Source organism: Alligator mississippiensis, chromosome 1 (genome assembly GCF_030867095.1).
Source record: "Alligator mississippiensis isolate rAllMis1 chromosome 1, rAllMis1, whole genome shotgun sequence".
Lineage (NCBI taxonomy): Eukaryota > Metazoa > Chordata > Crocodylia > Alligatoridae > Alligator > Alligator mississippiensis.
Window position 1 is genome coordinate 84,807,463 of NC_081824.1, and position 18,056 is coordinate 84,825,518.

General features: G+C 45.9%; 1 protein-coding gene across 4 annotated transcripts in view; it reads right to left on the reverse strand.

Annotated features, from left to right (window-relative positions):
• FBXL4 (F-box and leucine rich repeat protein 4) overlaps positions 1-18,056 on the reverse strand; it is a 134,345-nt gene that overhangs the window by 94,001 nt on the left and 22,288 nt on the right. For all 4 annotated transcript variants that reach the window (XM_019486391.2, XM_006260701.4, XM_019486390.2 and 1 more), the window contains one exon: positions 8,191-8,536. In XM_019486391.2, the coding sequence (XP_019341936.1) occupies positions 8,191-8,536 (346 nt within the window). The remainder of the gene's footprint in view (positions 1-8,190; positions 8,537-18,056) is intronic.

The window sequence follows — 18,056 nt, forward strand, 5'->3', positions numbered from 1 at the left end:
TTGATAAGCCTGTCCTGAGGAAGGATTTGATAACAGCCTTCAACTATCTGAAGGGTGGTTACAGACAGAATGGGACTAGACTGTTCTCAGTGGAGGCAGATAACAGGGCACGGAGCAGTCTCAAGTTGCAGCAAGGGAAGTTGAAGTTAGATACCAAGAATGCCAATGGGAATCTACCACAAAGATAAGTTAGTGCAAGGGTCGGCAACCCCCGGCATGCGTGCCAAGCATGACACATGAGGCCATTTTGCTCGGCATGCCACTGCCAGCCCCGGGTCTGGGTAGCTGCTGCCAGCTACAGGGCCCAGGCTGCTCCCAGCAGGCAGCTGGGAGGCTGCAAGCCCTGCTGCAAGCAGCCCGGGCTCCATGACTGGCAGCAGCTACCCAGACAGCTGTGCCAGGCTCCAGCATCAGCTCTGTACTGATGTGTGCATGCATGCCTCAGAGCAGACTGTGGGGGAGGGGCCTGAGGTCTCCCCCTCCACTCCCAGCACAAAGCTGATGACTGGGCTCCAGAGCCCAGCACAGCTGTGTAGCCAGCTTGAGCAGGCTGCAAACAGCTGCACTGGACTCCACAGCTCCAGTATCAGCTCCACGCTACAAGGTTTTGAGAAGCTTGATCACTCCAGAGATTCGGATCTGGCCCCTCCAGAGAACCAGGAAGCACTGGGAGCTATATCTGAGATGATATGGCCTCTGGGCATCGTCTTTAGAAGGAACGAGCTTCCCTCCTCTGCACCTGAGCTCTTAGAGACACTGGACAGAGCCACATGGCTGCTGCTCAGGGACGATGCAGCCTGGGGCTGTTCCAGTCTCCTACTGGGACCTCAGGCCAGTGGCCCCAAATATGCCACTGCCATCCTCCATGGCCATGGGCAAGTCCCCCGCTCCCCTGTGCCTCTGCATTGCAGCTTAAAGTGAGGGTGAGACTTGTTCCTTGGGACCAGGGCCTGGGGCAGGGGTCAAGCCCCAGGAGCCCTTGAGGAGGGTCTGGCTTACTGCCTCAGTCTCTTCAGGGTACAAGAACAGACTCCCCCAGCTCCAGAAAGCTTTCCCCTCCACCGCTGCACTGGCCTGACCCCAGAGCAGTGCCCTGGACCCAGTGGGGTGTTACATATAGCCAGCACTGTCAGTCCAGAGCCAGTCTGGTTTGCTTTCCTGGGGGAAAACACTCCTTGATGCCCCCCTACAACAGCTGCCTTGGCACCAGGGTGGAGCGACTGTGGTGGGGATGCGCCATCGTGTGCTCTCTCAGCCTCTCTGGGGATAACAGTTTAGATATCCTAATGGTCCTGCCAGCTTAGGGCCTTAGCTGTGTGGAGTGGGTGGGTGGTTGGGCAGGCTCTAGGTCGGGGCCTCGGCCAGCTGCACTGCAGCCTTGGGGCTGGCTCCCTGGGGAAGTCCAGTGGCGCTGGTGGGCCCTGGGCACTGTTGGGTCAGACTCTGTCCGGTGGGCCAGCAGCCTGGCTCCATGTGCCCATGCATCTGGTTCTGTGTGTGCACACGTGTCTGGTTCTGGATGTGTGTGTACGTGTCTGCTCTGGTTCTGTTTGTTCACACATTTGTGTGTGTATGTGTCTGGTTCTCTGTGGGTGTATGCATGTGTCTGGCTTTCTCTCTGCTCTCCTTTTTCTTTCTCTTTCCTTCTTTCTCTCTCCTCTTTCTCTTACTTCTCTTTTTTTTTCTCTCTTGCTCTCTCACTGCAACGTGCTTAACAAAAAAGGAACACACAACAAAGGCAACGTTTATGATTATTAAATATACTAATATGCAGTGCATCCTGTTATGTACCACCTCCCCCCTCCCCGCCATTTTGGTTTTCTGGAATGCGGCACTCCAGCACCTTCTAAGGTAGACATCGTGTTTTTTTCAGCACTCTGGCTAAAAAAGGTTGCCTACCCCTGGGTTAGTGAAACCTAAAACATATGGTAGTGCCCACTGAGCAGTCCCCCTCAGTGCCAACTCCTTTCAAGTCCTAGTGAGCCACTACATTACATATATTTCAACTTCCTCTTCACCCTCACAGCTGAGCTGCATCTTTCTTTCCCATTTCCAATGACACCTGTTTCTTCACCAGCCTTAAATGTCTGGCAGATATCACCAAACAGGGCCCCAGTTTACCCAAATGCCCCTGTCATCCCCTCTCCTCAGCCTGTCACAAATTATTAGTGTGGCCTCACCCTCCAGAATGTGAAGCCAGACCAGGTTGCCCTATGCCTCATCTGCATAGAAGTTTTTGGAGGATCCCAGGACTCATGACAAAAACAGCCAGTTCCAGTCATGACTGGGGGGGGCCAATTAGGACATGAATCCTTTGTGGGGGGTATCCAGAGTGCACACACAAACTGAGCAGTTGAGAGCTGTGGGATCACCATATCTTGAAATGCTGTTGACTCTATTGGGGCCCAGCCCAATGACCTACATCAGAACTCATGAGCCTTTTAGCTTTGGACTAATATTATAATACAGTTTGGTCACGCGATGTGAACTGTGTAATGTGTTTGTACTGTGTTTTGAGCTGCCAAGTGAATCACAAGGGCCACTTGGCAGTGGTGGAAGTAGATATAGATATATATACAGAGACGGAGATGGAAACATCCCTGTAATCTGGCTTTGGAGCAACCAGAACACTATTAACTGGAATTTCCAGCCAGCTGGCCAGATGTGGAAGAAGCTCCCACATGGCAGCCACCACCACCACCCTGTGCTGCAGCCACTTCACTTGTGGCCACCACCACTCCCCCATTTCCTGCTGTCCCCAGCCCCACTCCACATCCAGCTGAAAACCGCCAGCCTCAGGTAACTGGCATTTTTAGATACCCAGCACCCCCCATTCCCCACTCATGCCAGATAACAGGGATTTTGCTGTATATAAAAATAAATATTTTGGGAAAAAAGGGTTTTCACTCTAAGTAGGTGCTAAAGTGCCTCTTACTAGTGTGTTTATGGAGTACCTGTGCTAAAACTTGAAGCCGTTTCCAAAAAATCTGCATTATCTCTGGGTGAACTCAATTTATGGGTACAATATGCAAGTTGCTACAGCTATGTTTATTTCAATGTCAGTTTTTTCATATTTGTTCTGCACTTCCATGTGCACAGGGAGAGCAGGGTCTAACAGTAAGGAGGCGGGGAAAGAGCTGCAAGGAATCCTAGGGCAAAGGAGCTGACCTCTCACTGGGGTTGTAGAGAGGCAGCAGCAAGGCGCCAGACTTCCATGCGTAGATCCTGAGGTGGTGCAGAGTCACTTGGAAGAACTGGATGCCTTTAAGTCGGCAGGCCCGGATGGGCTCCATCCCAGGGTGCTGAAGGCACTGGCTGACATCATTGCAGAGCCACTGGCGGGAATATTCGAATGCTCGTGGCGCACAGGCCAAGTCCCGGAGGACTGGAAAAGGGCTAACGTGGTCCCCATTTTCAAAAAGGGGAGGAAGGAGGACCCGGGCAACTATAGGCCGGTCAGTCTCACCTCCATCCTTGGTAAAGTATTTGAAAAAATTATCAAGGCTCACATTTGTGAGAGCCCGGCAGGACAAATTATGCTGAGGGGAAACCAGCATGGGTTTGTGGCGGGCAGATCGTGCCTGACCAACCTAGTCTCTTTCTATGACCAGGTTACGAAACGCCTGGACACAGGAGGAGGGGTGGATGTCGTATACCTGGACTTCAGGAAGGCCTTCGATACGGTATCCCACCCCATACTGGTGAACAAATTAAGAGGCTGTGATGTGGATGACTGCACAGTCCAGTGGGTGGCGAATTGGCTAGAGGGTCGCACCCAAAGAGTCGTGGTAGATGGGTCGGTCTCGACCTGGAAGGGTGTGGGCAGTGGGGTCCCGCAGGGTTCGGTCCTTGGACCGATACTCTTTAATGTCTTCATCAGCGACTTGGACGTGGGAGTGAAATGTACTCTGTCCAAGTTTGCAGATGACACAAAGCTATGGGGAGAAGTGGACACACCGGAGGGCAGGGAACAGCTGCAGGCAGACCTGGATAGGCTGGACAAGTGGGCAGAAAACAACAGGATGCAGTTCAACAAGGAGAAAAGTAAAGTGCTGCACCTAGGGAGGAAAAATGTCCAGCACACCTACAGCCTAGGGAATGACCTGCTGGGTGGCACGGAGGTGGAAAGGGATCTTGGAGTCCTAGTGGACTCCAAGTTGAACATGAGCCGGCAGTGTGACGAAGCCATCAGAAAAGCCAATGGCACTTTATCGTGCATCAGCAGATGCATGACAAATAGGTCCAGGGAGGTGATACTTCCCCTCTATAGGGCGTTGGTCAGACCGCAGTTGGAGTACTGCGTGCAATTCTGGGCGCCACACTTCAAGAAGGATGCAGATAACCTGGAGAGGGTACAGCGAAGGGCAACTCGTATGGTCAAGGGCCTGCAGACCAAGCCCTACGAGGAGAGACTAGAGAAACTGGACCTTTTCAGCCTCCGCAAGAGAAGGTTGAGAGGTGACCTTGTGGCTGCCTATAAGTTCATCACGGGGGCACAGAAGGGAATTGGTGAGGATTTATTCACCAAGGCGCCCCCGGGGGTTACAAGAAACAATGGCCACAAGCTAGCAGAGAGCAGATTTAGACTGGACATTAGGAAGAACTTCTTCACAGTTCAAGTGGCTAAGGTCTGGAACGGGCTCCCAAGGGAGGTGGTGCTCTCCCCTACCCTGGGGGTCTTCAAGAGGAGGTTAGACGAGTATCTAGCTGGGGTCATTTAAACCCAGCACTCTTTCCTGCTTATGCAGGGGGTCGGACTTGATGATCTATTGAGGTCCCTTCCGACCCTAACATCTATGAATCCTATGAATCCTGACCACCCAGACTTATTTTCCCTGCTGTAGCAGTGGGAGGTTGACAAATTCAAGACAAACCTCCAATAAGTAGAGTCTATATCTGGAAAATTATAACCAATTTATATATTTGCCATATATAGAATCTAATTATTGAAGGTGGATCATCTTAAATACAAGTAAAGATGGTATTAGTCCTTCCTAAATCAGACTTTTAACAGCCTTTAAACAGGTTTTACCAGCTTCAGAAGTATTTTCTTTACATTATAAAACAAAAAACAAAGCAAACCAAAACAAAATTTTTAAAGAAGTAATGAAAGCCAAGATTTTCTGGAACTGTCAGCATTCCAGAGTATAGACAGAACAATTAAAATGTCAGAAATATCACAAAGTTGTGCCTGCATCTTATGCGTGTAAGATACGAGTATCAACAATATTACATATAACTAAACTATGATATATGCCTTGTGATAATTCAAGAATGTTTTATTATATTGACTGACATCTTTTAACATAAGCAGGAAGGAAAACCTATACAAAGATTAAAAAAAGAGTTGAAAGGACAACTTAAATAAAACCCTTTGTGTCCTTCTTCACTGAACTCTTTTTTTCTTCTTGTTTTCCTACAAGGACTATCAACACAATTGTTCTTCCCGGATAAAGCCATAATGTAGCAATACCCAATGTGGCCAGCTACTGAGGCACTCAACCATGGCCCTCAAGGATGACAGTTAAGAAGAGAACTGGTATTTGATCTATACCCCAAACTTTAAAACATAAAGTTTAAAGTTTAAATAGCTCTAGCCCTAGCTCCAGGTGATGCTAAGAGACCCCCACCCTACATCATTTCCTCTTTTGCCCCAGGAACACTTCCCAAGCAAATTCAGATCACTCTGAGCAGCAGTAGCTGCTGATGATGATTTGCAAGGAAATAAGCAACTTTGCCTCCTCTGCCAGACTAAGAGAGATCCAAAACTAGAAACCTGATTAGCCTACACAAGTACAGGAGAAAGCCAAGCAAAGACTGCCTCCTTTTCACCACTCAGCCACTGACATTTGCGGAGGAAGGGAAGGCTGGAGGGAAAGACTGAGACCTTCAACTGCTTATGCATCCCTGGTTCTCTTCAATACTGCTGTCTGGCCAGGGCAGCTTGGTGATGGCTGCAATCTGTATAGCTGGCTGTGGTCCCTAAAGGAATTATTATGACCAAGCAGCATGTACACCAGCAGCATTCAATTCCCAACCTACCTTCTTTATCCCAAGGGGAAACAATTACTTTAATGCCGAAAGTCTGGATACTCTATGGAAACAGGGAATTTTTCAAAACAAATCTAAACATATCATCTTATTTCAACAATCTGCATACTATTTTCTCTCTTTCACACAAGTTCTCTCCTTTTCAAAATTAAAGTAACAGAAAGCCACAGCACCATCTACATTATTGGACAACAGATGAAAAATTCAAGTGTCATAAGTGAGAATGGTAATAGCTGGGATAAAATATATGCTCACAATCAGGGGTGGATCAGAAAAGTGAGAGAGGTGGGAGTTAGTGGTGCAGTCACAGCCCACTTTGATTTCTGCTCCACTCAAAGCTAAAACCAACTGCCCACAGGGACAGCTGCATATAGGCAGGCTGACAGAGTCAACTGACTTAATGGTTTGTTATTATCTACTTGATTTCTGTTCTTCACTCCACAGGTGTTAGCAGCCCTTGATCTTCCACTATTCAAGCTTTCTTATACCATTTTCCTGGTAAGATTTCTCTGACCACTCATTAGGGTGTCAAATAAAGGTGAGCTACTACCTAAGAACTGTACTGGGTCGCTCTGTTCATAGCGTATTCAAGCTTACAAGACAGAGACTGGAAGGGTGGGGAAGCAGCAGGCTTAGCTGTCGGGTAGCTGCAACATACCAGTCAGAGGCAGGAGGGATTTGTAGAGGTGAGATACAAAGATAAATTACTGCAGGGACCATTCCCTGGGTTATTCATTGCAGCAGACAGCAGGGGCTGTGGGAGGCTGAATCAGCAGCAAAACCAGGGCGGCATAAAGCCAAAGAAGGGTGGATCTGGAGGGGCTAGTTTCCTTGGGTAACGGTGTTTCAAATAACTGGAGTGGGTCCTCCCCTGAACCCATCTGTTTGTTTCTGTATGCTGAGGGTGGAAACCAGTGGAAGCCAGGTATGGGCATGCTGTGGGGAAGGGGAGCGGTGGGAAGAAGAGATTTGTCCCCTGCCCCCAACCTGTCCCATAGCTGGCAGCTGTGAGGAGTGGGGAGAACTGTTTGGGAGAGGTTCTGATAGGGAAAGGACTCCTGGTGGCCATGAGGGGCTAGATAGCGTGGCATGGGCAACAAGGGGCTTTTGAGGAGCGGGGAGCCTGTGAGGTGAGGAAGAGCTGGGATGTTATGAGGGTGTCGGGGCAAATGGGATTTGAAGCTGAAAGTACGGTGGGTGCTGTGGGGCTGAAACTGTGTCTGAAGAGGTTGGAAACAAGAGGGACTGTAGGTGAAGGGAACACAGGGGATTTTAGGAACTGCAGTGAAGTTTGGATGCTTAGAGGTGCAGGAGGAGGCTCACTGGGGCATGAGGGGAATGAGTCTTTGCAGGATGCAGTGTGTTCATGGGGCAATGAGAGGGCAGGGTAGGACTAAGAGTGTAAAGGGGATGTGGGAGTCTGATGAAGCTTGGGGCACAATGGGGATGGCTGAGTATGGGGGAATTATGTGGGATAACAGGGACAGAGTAGAGCCAGGGGCATTTGAGGTGGCAATGCATATAAAGCAGGGAAGGGCACCCTGGGGACACAGTGGAGTCTCTGAGGGACAAGTATGAGGGTGCACGGAGCAATTCTGTCCATGGCCAGGCTGCAGGTTTAACAGCTGTACTCCCTGGCAACAAGTGCCTGCCCCATCCTGGAGTTGCCAGCCCTGCACCAACAGATACAAACAACTCAGTTATTCTTGTTGCCTAAATCTTAAACAGAATAACAGAGCCCTAGGCTCCTAACATAGTAGTAATACTTCCAGTTTCTTTTTAATTGGAGAAAAATATCATTGTTATGGGATGATGCATCATACCACTAGTAACCCCTTTTCAAAATCCTAGATCCACCCATGCTTACAGTATAGGTTACTGAGAAATAATTGTACAGTGCTTATGCAAATACCTGCACATTGGCTGGCTAACAGCCATCAGCCAAAGCATACAGATCAACATATTATGACTCCTGAGAAATAACCATAACATAATTATGTAAATCAGACACCTACAACCAGAGCACAAGAACTGCATAACTGGGACATAACAACAGCCTTGCATCACTAACTATGCAGCATCTCTGCATTCCAAGTACTTGAGACAATTCTATTTCAGTATAAGCATTTTTTACCTTACCTCATAAGGCAGTTTATCAAAATATCCATTTGTTGGCCATTCCTTGAGAGCAGCAACACTGAACTGTTTATTAAGACTTTCCATTCCACCACCATCTTTTTCTTCATCTTCATCCTCATCAATATCATTCATATCAATCATTGTAGTCTTCAGTGAAAGCACAGGTCTCTCTTTCACACCATGTAGCACTACTGCATCTAATTCAGTGTAATAGTCCAAAAGGGAGCTATTTACTTCCAGTCGAATTAAGTTGGTGGGAAAGTTGATCTGTTTGATGCAAGGTGTGAACTGGCGAGCCTGAGGACCATTCACCTTGGTAGGTGCCTCTGACCAAAGGACTTCCCACCTAGAAAAGATAAGTTTCATACACAATACAGCAATTACTACAAAAAGATGAACAGTTAATGTAGGTTCTGAACTTTATAGACAAGGTGCTTCCTATTATGTCAAAAGTACAAGTATTAAATAGGTTAGGAACATGGTTCGCAGGTCAGTTTAGACCACTTTTATTTTCCCCAAATTCCAATAAGCATCTGGAAAATAAAAATTATTAAACAGGCTCACACTGAGGTTATGTATTAGAGTATATTTTTCTCTGAGTTACAAACTAATGAACAGAAAGCATGTCCATGAGCACACACACATGTTCTTTTATTGATATGTAAAAAAAGAACCTGAATGTGCAATTTATTCAAACTGTAGCAAAAGGATAGTAAGACAACATTGTGAACACTACAGATTCACACAAATATGCTACCTAGAGAAAGGAGGGTCATACAAAGAATCATGCAAGTATTTAGTCAAGATGCCTCTCTTACCTCTCCCCAGCCACTTTTGAAAAGAAGCGCATGTCCAATACGGCAGCTCAAAGTCATTAAAACAGAAACTGGTCTTAAAAGAATTTTTATTTGCTCTGTAGGCAAGCAAAAAATTCACTGTGCCTACCTCATTAGTGCGATGTTATGGGTAAGAAAATAAGAAAATGAAAGCTTTAAGGCATGTATCAAAAGAAACTGTCAATTTGAGAATTTACAAATGTCTCTCTTATTTTTTTCTTTCTGGAAAAACATGTTTTGAAAGCTTTCATCCTCCTTTGCTAGAGCACGGACACAATGAAAGGAGGACCAGGGCGTGCAAAGAACTCCCATACATACATCCTCCTCCACTAAAAAGCTGTGACTCCTACAGCGTGCTACACATAGAGTAAACTAGAGAGTAATGAGAAGTCCTATCAGCACCAATTCATAGAATCACAGAAAATTAGGTTTGGAAGGGACTTTAGGATGTCAGGCAGGTCTTGCCTTACTAACTTCATCTCCTTCTGTGACCAGGTAACTCGCCACCTGAACATGAGAGAGCAGGTTGACATTGTATACCTTGACTTCCGAAAGACCTTTGATCTAGTATCCCAGGATGTCCTCATGAGAAAATCAGAGAACTGCAGGCTTAACTTCGAGACAGTCAGATGAGTGAGAAACTGTCTGCAGGATAGGACCCAGAGAATCACAGTGAACGGATCTGTCATCCTGGCGAGAAGTGGGCAGCAGTGTCCTGCAGGGGTTCGTGCTTGGTCCACTACTTTTCAATATCTTTATTAACTATTTGGATGTGGGGTGAAGAGCTCACTGGCCAAGTTTGTGGCTGACACCAAGTTATGGCAAAGTGTGGTCGCTCTTGAAGGCAGGCTATAGATACAGGCAGACGTAGACAGGCTAGCAAGTTGGGCGGATCAGAATCAGATGAAGTTCACCATTGAGAAATGTAAAGTGCTCCACCTCAGGACAAGCAACCCAACACACCTACAGGCTTGGCAGCACCAAACTGACTAACACCACAAATGAAAGGGACCTGGGGGTAATAATAGACAGCAGTATGAATATGAGCTGGCAGTGCGATGCTGTAGTCAGTAGGGCAAATAATACTCCGGCATGCATCAATTGATGCATCTCCAAAAAAATCAAGGAGGTGATTCTTCCACTCTACTTAGCAGTGGTGAGACCGCAGCTGGAGTACTGTGTCCAGTTCTGGGCACCACACTTTAACAAGGACATGGACAAGTTTAAGAGACTCCAAAGAAGAGCCACCAGTATGATCAGAGTCTTACGTGGCAAGCCATACGAGGAAAGGCTGAGGGATTTGGGACTCTTCGGCCTGAAGAAAAAAAAGGATGAGAAAGGGCCTGGTAGCAGTTTACCACTACACCAGGGGAGTATATCAAGGGCTCGGTGAGCAACTGTTCACCAGGGCACACAAGGGGAAAACAAGGAGTAATGGCCACAAATTCCTGAAGACCAATTTGGGCTCAACATTAGGAAAAACTTCTTCACAGTCAGGGTGTTCAGACTGTGAAATAAGCTCCCTCCAGAGGTGGTACAATCACCTACCCTGGAAGCCTTCAAGAGGAGACTAGACAGTCACTTTGCTGGGGTCATCTGACCCCCAGTTATCTTCCCTGCTTGGTGCAGGGGGCTGGACCCAATGATCTTCCAAGGTCCCTTCCGGCCTTACAATCTATTAATCTATGAATCTAGTCCAACCCCCTGCTCAAAGTAAAACCATCCCAATTAGATAATTCCAGCCAGGGTTTGTCAAGCCAGTCCTTAAAAACCTTCAAGGATGGAGATTACACCATTTCTCTTGTGCTTTACCACCCTCCGAATGAGCAAGTTTTTCCTAATATCCAACCTAAACCTGCCTTACTGCAACTTGAGACCATTGCTTCTTGTTCTGTCATCTGTCACCACTAAGAACAGTCTAGCTCCATCCTCTTTGGAACCACTTGTCAGGTAGTGAAGGCTGCTATCAAACTGCCGCTCCCCCCGCCCCTCCAGTCTTCTCTTCTGCAGACTAACTAAGCCCAGTTCCCTCAGCCTCTCCTCATTAAATCATATGCCCCAGCCCCTGGAACCATTTTCACTGCTCTCCACTGGACTCTCTCCAACTTCTCCACATCCTTTCTATAGTGAGGGACACAAAACTGAACACACTAATCCAGATGCGCAGTGCAGAATAGAGTTGAATAATTACTTCCCTTGATCTGCTGGCAATACACCTAATAATGCAGAACAATATGCTGTTAGCCTGCTTGGCAACAAGGGCAAACTATTTACTTGTATCCAGCTTATTTTCCACTGTAACCCCCAGGTCCTTTCCTGCAGAACTGCTGCTTAGCCTTGCTCTTGTCCTTGTTAAACCTCATAAGATTTCTTTTGGCCTAATCCTCCAATCTGTCTAGGCCACTCTGAATCCTAGCCCTACCCTCCAGTGCATCATCCCAGCTTGATGTCATCTACAAACATGCTTTGGGTGCACTCCATCCCATCTTCCAGACTGTTAATGAAGATTTTGAACAAAACTGGCCCCAGAACCAACTCCTGGGGTGCTCCACTTGATACCAGCTACCACCTAGACAGTGAGCCATGATTACTACCTGTTGAGCCTGACAATCCAACCAGCTTTCTATCCACCTTACATTCCATTCATCATTCTAACCCATTCTTCCTCAGCTTGCTTGCAAGAATGCTGTAGGAGAAGATATCAGAAGTCTTGCTGAAGTCAAAGTATATCATGTTCATTGCTTCCCCCACATCAGCCCAGTCAGCTTAGCCATGACTTATCCTTGGTGAATCCATGCTGACTGTTCTTACTCACCTTCTTCTCCTCCAAGTGCTCAGAAATGGATTCTTTGATTTCATAGACATTAGGGCTGGAAGGGACCTCGGAAGATCATCGAGTCCAGCCCCCTGCCTGAAGGGCAGGAAGTCAGCTGGGGTCATAGGGTCCCAGCAAGATAAGCATCCAATTTGCTCTTGAAGGTGTTCAGTGTAGGTGTTTGAACCACCTCTGGTGGCAGGCTGTTCCAGACCTTGGGGGCTCGGACAGTAAAGAAATTCTTCCTTATGTCCAGCCTGAAACGGTCTTGCAGTAGTTTATAATCGTTTGACCTCGTCATCCCTTGGGGACTCTGGTGAACAAACGTTCCCCCAGATACTGGTGATCACCTCAATAAACTTATAGGTGGCCATCAGATCACCCCTGAGCCTGTGCCTCACCAAAGCCAAGTACAAGGGGAGAATGACGTCCTGGGATTTGCTTGAGAAGCACCTATGGATGCAAGCCAGCGTTTTGGTCGCTTTACTAGCCACAGCATCGCATTGAAGGCTCATGTTCATCTTGTGGTCAATGATGACCCCCAAGTCTTTCTTCCGTAGTGCTAGCCAGTGTAGCACTGCCAAGCCTATAAGGATGCTGCAGGTGTTTCCTCCCAAGGTGGAGAACCTTGCATTTTTCAGTGTTAAACACCATCAGGTTCTTGTCCACCCATTTGCTGAGCCTGTCCAGGTCAGCCTGGATCGCCCCCCTGGCGTAGATGCTTTGGCCCAAAGTTTGGTGTAATCGGCGAACTTGGCCAGCCTGCTTCTGACTCCAATGTCCACATCATTAATGAAGATGTTGAACAATATGGGTCCAAGGACAGAGCCTTGGGGGATCCCACTGGTCACAGAGCACCATGATGATTGATTTCCGTCAATTACTACCCTCTGGGTCCGACCACGGAGCCAATTTCCCAGCCAGCAGATCGTGGTGGACCCAAGGCCACAATTGGCCACCTTCCCCAGGAGGTAATCATGGGATACAAGATCGAAGGCTTTTTTGAAGTCAAGATATATGACATCAATCTCTTCTCCCTTGTCCAGGTGATAGGTCACCTGTTCGTAGAAGGAAATAAGATTGGTCAAGCAAGACCTACCCGCAACAAACCCGTGCTGGCTATCCCTCAGGATGTTGGCATCAGCCAGTCCATTAAGGATGGTCTCTTTAATAAACTTTTTCTAAGATCTTCCCCGAGACAGAAGTCAGGCTGATGGGCCTATAGTTTGCTGGATCCACTTTCCTCCCTTTTTTGAAGATAGGCACCACATTGGCCTTCTTCCAGTCTTCGGGCACTTCACCAGAGCATCAGGAGTTTTCAAAGATCCGTGCCAGCCGCTCGGCTATGATGCTCACCAGCTCCTTGAGTACCCTGGGGTGCAGATGGTCAGGGCCGGCTAACTTGAAGGTATCCAGCATCTCAAGGTTTTCCTTCATGAGGTCAGCACTGATGGAGGGCAGGGAATCTCCCTTACCCAGACCTCCCTGTCCCATAGTGGCCATGGGTGTCCCATGGGACTGATGAAAGACAGAAGCAAAGTACCCATTTAATAGGTTGGCTTTTTCCTGGGCGTCAGCTGTCAGTTGTCCCTTCTGGTTCAGCAGGGGTCCATAGTTGCCCTTGCTTTTCCTCCGGCTCCCCACATATCTGAAAAATAACTTTTTATTGTCCTTGATGCTCGAACCTAGTTGGAGTTCAGTTGCAGCCTTGGCTTTCCTGCTTCGGTCCCTGCAGGACCGGACCAGTGCAGAATATTCCTCCTTGGAGGTGAATCCTATCCTCCATCCATCATAGGCCTTTCTTTTTAGCCTCAGGAGGTCTGCTAGATCCCTGGAGAGCCAGGGGGGCTGCTGTGCCCTCTTGCTGCCTTTCCTCTGAGATGGAAAAGAATTAGCTTGTGCATTGAGGATTGCTCCCTTGAGGAGCAACCACTCTTCCTGAACTTCCCTCACCCTTAGGGCCTCACTGACGAGCCTCCTGAGCTTGTCAAAGTCGGCTTTCCTGAAGTCAAGGACTTCAGTGTTGCTGACTGACTTGCCAGCTCTATGGTGGATGGTGAAGGTGATCAGCTCATGGTCACTGTCAACCAGCTTCCCATCGATCACTAGGTCACTGATAAAGTCAGCCCCAGTAGCCAGTACCAGGTCGAGCAGCACTTTATCTCTTGTTGGCCCACAGACTTCTTGAGTCAGGTAGAAGTCATCCACGCACGATAGGAAGCTTTGCGATCACTTCGATTTTGCTGAGTGATCGTCCCACGAAATGTCTGGGTAACTGAAGTCACCCATGACAACCATGGTCCTGGAGCACACAGCCTCAGCCAGTTCCTGGTCAAGCTCTTGACTTTGGGTGGGAGGTCTGTAGTAGACTCCCACCGTTGTGTCCCCTGTGCCATGTTCCCCACGGATTTTAACCCAGAGGGTCTCCAGCTGTTCACCCTGGTCACCAACATCAGCTTGCAGGGACGCGTAGCTTTCCTTAAGAGCTACACCCCCGCCCCTTTTATCTACTCGATCCCTCCTGTATAGGGTATAGCCATCTATACCCGTGGTCCAGTCATTGAGGACCTGGCTCCAAGATTTTTCCTGAGATTAAGGTGAGGCTGGCCGGTCTGTAGTTCCCTTGATTCTCCTTCTTCCCTTTCTTAAAGATGGGCACTATATTTGCCCGTTTCAAATTGTCTGGGCCCTCCACCAATCACAATGAGTTTTCAAAGATAATGGCCAGTGGCTCTGCAGTCTCATCAGCCTACTCCTTCAGAACCCTTGGATGCATCCCATCCAGCCCCACAGACTTGAACACGTCCAGCTTTTCTAAACAGTCCCTATCCTGTTCTTTCACCACTGAGGGCTGCTGACCTCCTCCTCAAACTTTGCTGCCTAGTGCAGTAGTCTGAGAGCTGAACTTGCCTGTGAAGATGGAGGTAAAAAAAGGCATTGAGTACTTCAACCTTTTCCTCATCATCTATCACTATGTTGCCTCCCCCATTCAGTAAAGGACCCACACTTTCCACAAGCTTCCTCTTGTTGTTAACATGCTTTTAGAAACCCTTCATGTTCCTTGTTAGCTAAAACTCCAATTGTGCTTTGGCCTTCACAACTTCATCCCTGCATACCCAAGTTGCCTAAATGCTTCCTTGCGGAAAGGTCTAGGAATGGAAACCACTCTGCTCTTTACGTGTATTCTGCTATCATGAACCCACAAACAGATTTTACATACTCTGTGGTCACTGATGTCCATCTTCTCTTGGCTTCTTCTGCTTTGTTGGTCCAGTAAATTGATGGCAGGAAATGAAATCTCCAGTATAACAGATGCTGTTTCCTGTGATATTTCTCTGCATGAGGAGAACACTACAGAGGCACTGTCAGCAGGTTTACCTCCTTCCCATCTTCCAATATCTTGATCCCAGCTTCAAAACCCACACAACTATGAACAGCTTAGCTGTTGCCTTCACACTGACCTCAGAAACCTGACACTGCCTCTCTGGTAACCGAGCTCCTTCTCTGCTGAAAGCTATTAGTATTCTAGATCCATAACAAATATCACTTGTACTGATTACTACTACTTAGTATTGTACAAATCAAAACACTGCCATTCTTTCAATGCTGGCCACTTAAACTTTCCAACTTAAAAAAAACAACACAGAGTAAGCAAGGTTTACTCTTCTAATCAGGCTTGGAAATTTCATTGTTGAAATACAGAATAGGAAAATGTATGACTGCTTGATTGAAAAGTTCCTATTTTAAACCATCAAGCCTGAAGATCTGTTTCAATGGGTATTTCAGTTTCCATAGGCTTGAAGACAGAACCTGACCTGGCTTTCACTGGTGGAATGGAAATGTCCCACCAACTGCCATTAGTTCCCTAGCTAGGATAATTCAGATGTACATTTTTTAAATTATACATTGTGCTAAATAAACTTTGATGAAAAACAATTTCTCCTGTTGCAGAGCACTTTAAATTCCATATAATAAGAAACCAAAACTGATAGATGCCAATTTCCATCTCTGTTCTGGATGAATAGTTTCCATGGGTGACTAGCTTGTGGACTTAATCATACAAACAAAGAAAATATTCAGGTCAGCACAGATTAGCTTTCCTATTCTTCTTCATGTCAAGGTCCATAGATCTTTTACAATGGACCCAAAAGCCTGAAGAAGACTTCTGCCAAAAGAAAGGAAATGCCATTGGTCAAGACTGAACGACCAATATGCAAAACTTGGTAAGACACTTAATAACTCTGCCCTGGCCATTAGCATCCCTATGATTGGACTTTAATGTTTAAATAGTAAAGGAATATTTTTTAAATTTTCTTATGAAATTAACTTCATGACATTGTCAGGACTTATTTCATTGTCAAGACTTATTTGAATTATGGATCTTCAATAAAGAACGGTCACTGCTTCAGGAAAACGCATGCAACTGGCAGCAAGTGGAATGCCAGATCTAATTGAGAGGAAGCATAACAAGACTTCCTGGTGAGGTAAAAGGACCATATGATAGTCCAAGTAACCTTGTAGGTATTGAGTAAGGCTGGTGCCCTAAGGAAACATTTAATGTTGGAATAATTTCTTTTCCCTGAATAAGCCAAGAATATCATGCTGCGAGACCTGACCTTTTTGTTTCAACATTTATGCACACATAATAATTCTTCTGGAGGAGCACAAAGCTATGTTCTGGTGGTTTATCATGACAGTTGAGCTATGGACTCTGCACCAAACAACAGAATAAATACAGTTTGTTGACTTTAATTTTTCCATTAAAAGAGCAGTAATCCCTAAAATTGGTTTAGCTGACTAGCTGCTAATACCAGAAATATGACTTATTCTGGTAGCAGCTAGCCAGCTAAACCAATTTTTGTCATGTATATCTAATGTTCATTAGAGATGAGTATTTGATTGGACAAAGACTACTTGGTCAATTGACCAGTCAAATATTGTCAAATAATGATAAAATATTTTAAGCATTAATTTATTAGAACAGTGAAGAGAGACACTTTAATCTTCAGTAAATTAGATAATTAGCTAATTACAGACAAGTTATATAACTGCCTTTGAAATTAAATTCTAAAAAAGTTGCAATTAATTTTTCTAACTAAAAAAACTTAGGTAAGCGTAAATATGAATAATATTCAAGACCAGCAGTGTAACTGAGGGAGGCAAATAGGTGCAAAAATAAGTACCGCCGCCATGGGCACTATCCTGTCCAGCTCTGCTCATTCATTGCAGCCGCCCTGCTATGCCTTGGTTCAAGACTGAAAGCTTGCAAATAAAGACATTTTTTACAACTATTTAGTTGGTCTAATAAAAGATAACACCTCTACCAAGAGTGCTGAATACTTCTCATTTCCTCAGCTTTTATCCCCAAATCCCAGGGTCAGCTAAAAAAGTTGTAAAATAATAATACAAATATTAAACAGAAATAAAACACACAGAAACTATAAAAGACAAAATTAAGTTTTTAAAATGTACTAAGTTAGTTAGGCCAACTCTTCAGGCATTTTGCTGGTTGCATTTGGAGATGCCTGCAATCACAGTAGATGGTCAGTAGAAAAAGATTTTCTATGCTGCTGGTTTGGGTTCTTCCTCAGCACAGAGTAGGTCCTGCAGCCCCATGTGGCTTAATGAAAAGAAGGGAAAGGAGGGAAGAGCTCAGGAAGAAGTATAGGGCAAGAGGTACTTGCTTTTAAGTGCAATGAGTGAGAAACAAGGAGCCTTCACTGGAGGGTGGCTGGAAGAAGTGGTAACTACAGCTCTATGCTTTTAGGAAGATAGGCCTCAGCATATGGAAGCTACTGAAGGAGTTCATGATATACAATTTGCTATATATATATATATATATATATATATATATATATATATATATATATATATATATATATATATATATATATAACATATTTTCCATATAAAATCTATATAAAATCTAATTTTGGGATTGGGTGTCTTAAATTCAGGGTCTTCTTGGATTCTAGCAAATACATTATGATCTTATCCCTCTATTACACCTTCCTATGGTATACAGGAAGAACATAAAACTACAGCTTGTTTGGGACAGCTGTAGTCCCCATAAGCATAGTTTAACAACACTTGGTACTCTCTTGCCTGACAGAATCTATCCTCTGGTTTTTATTTCTGCTTCTTTTTTAAACATATTTTACTATGTGACTACTGTCCTCCCTCCCATGAGACAGGTTCGGGGATATCAAAGCATG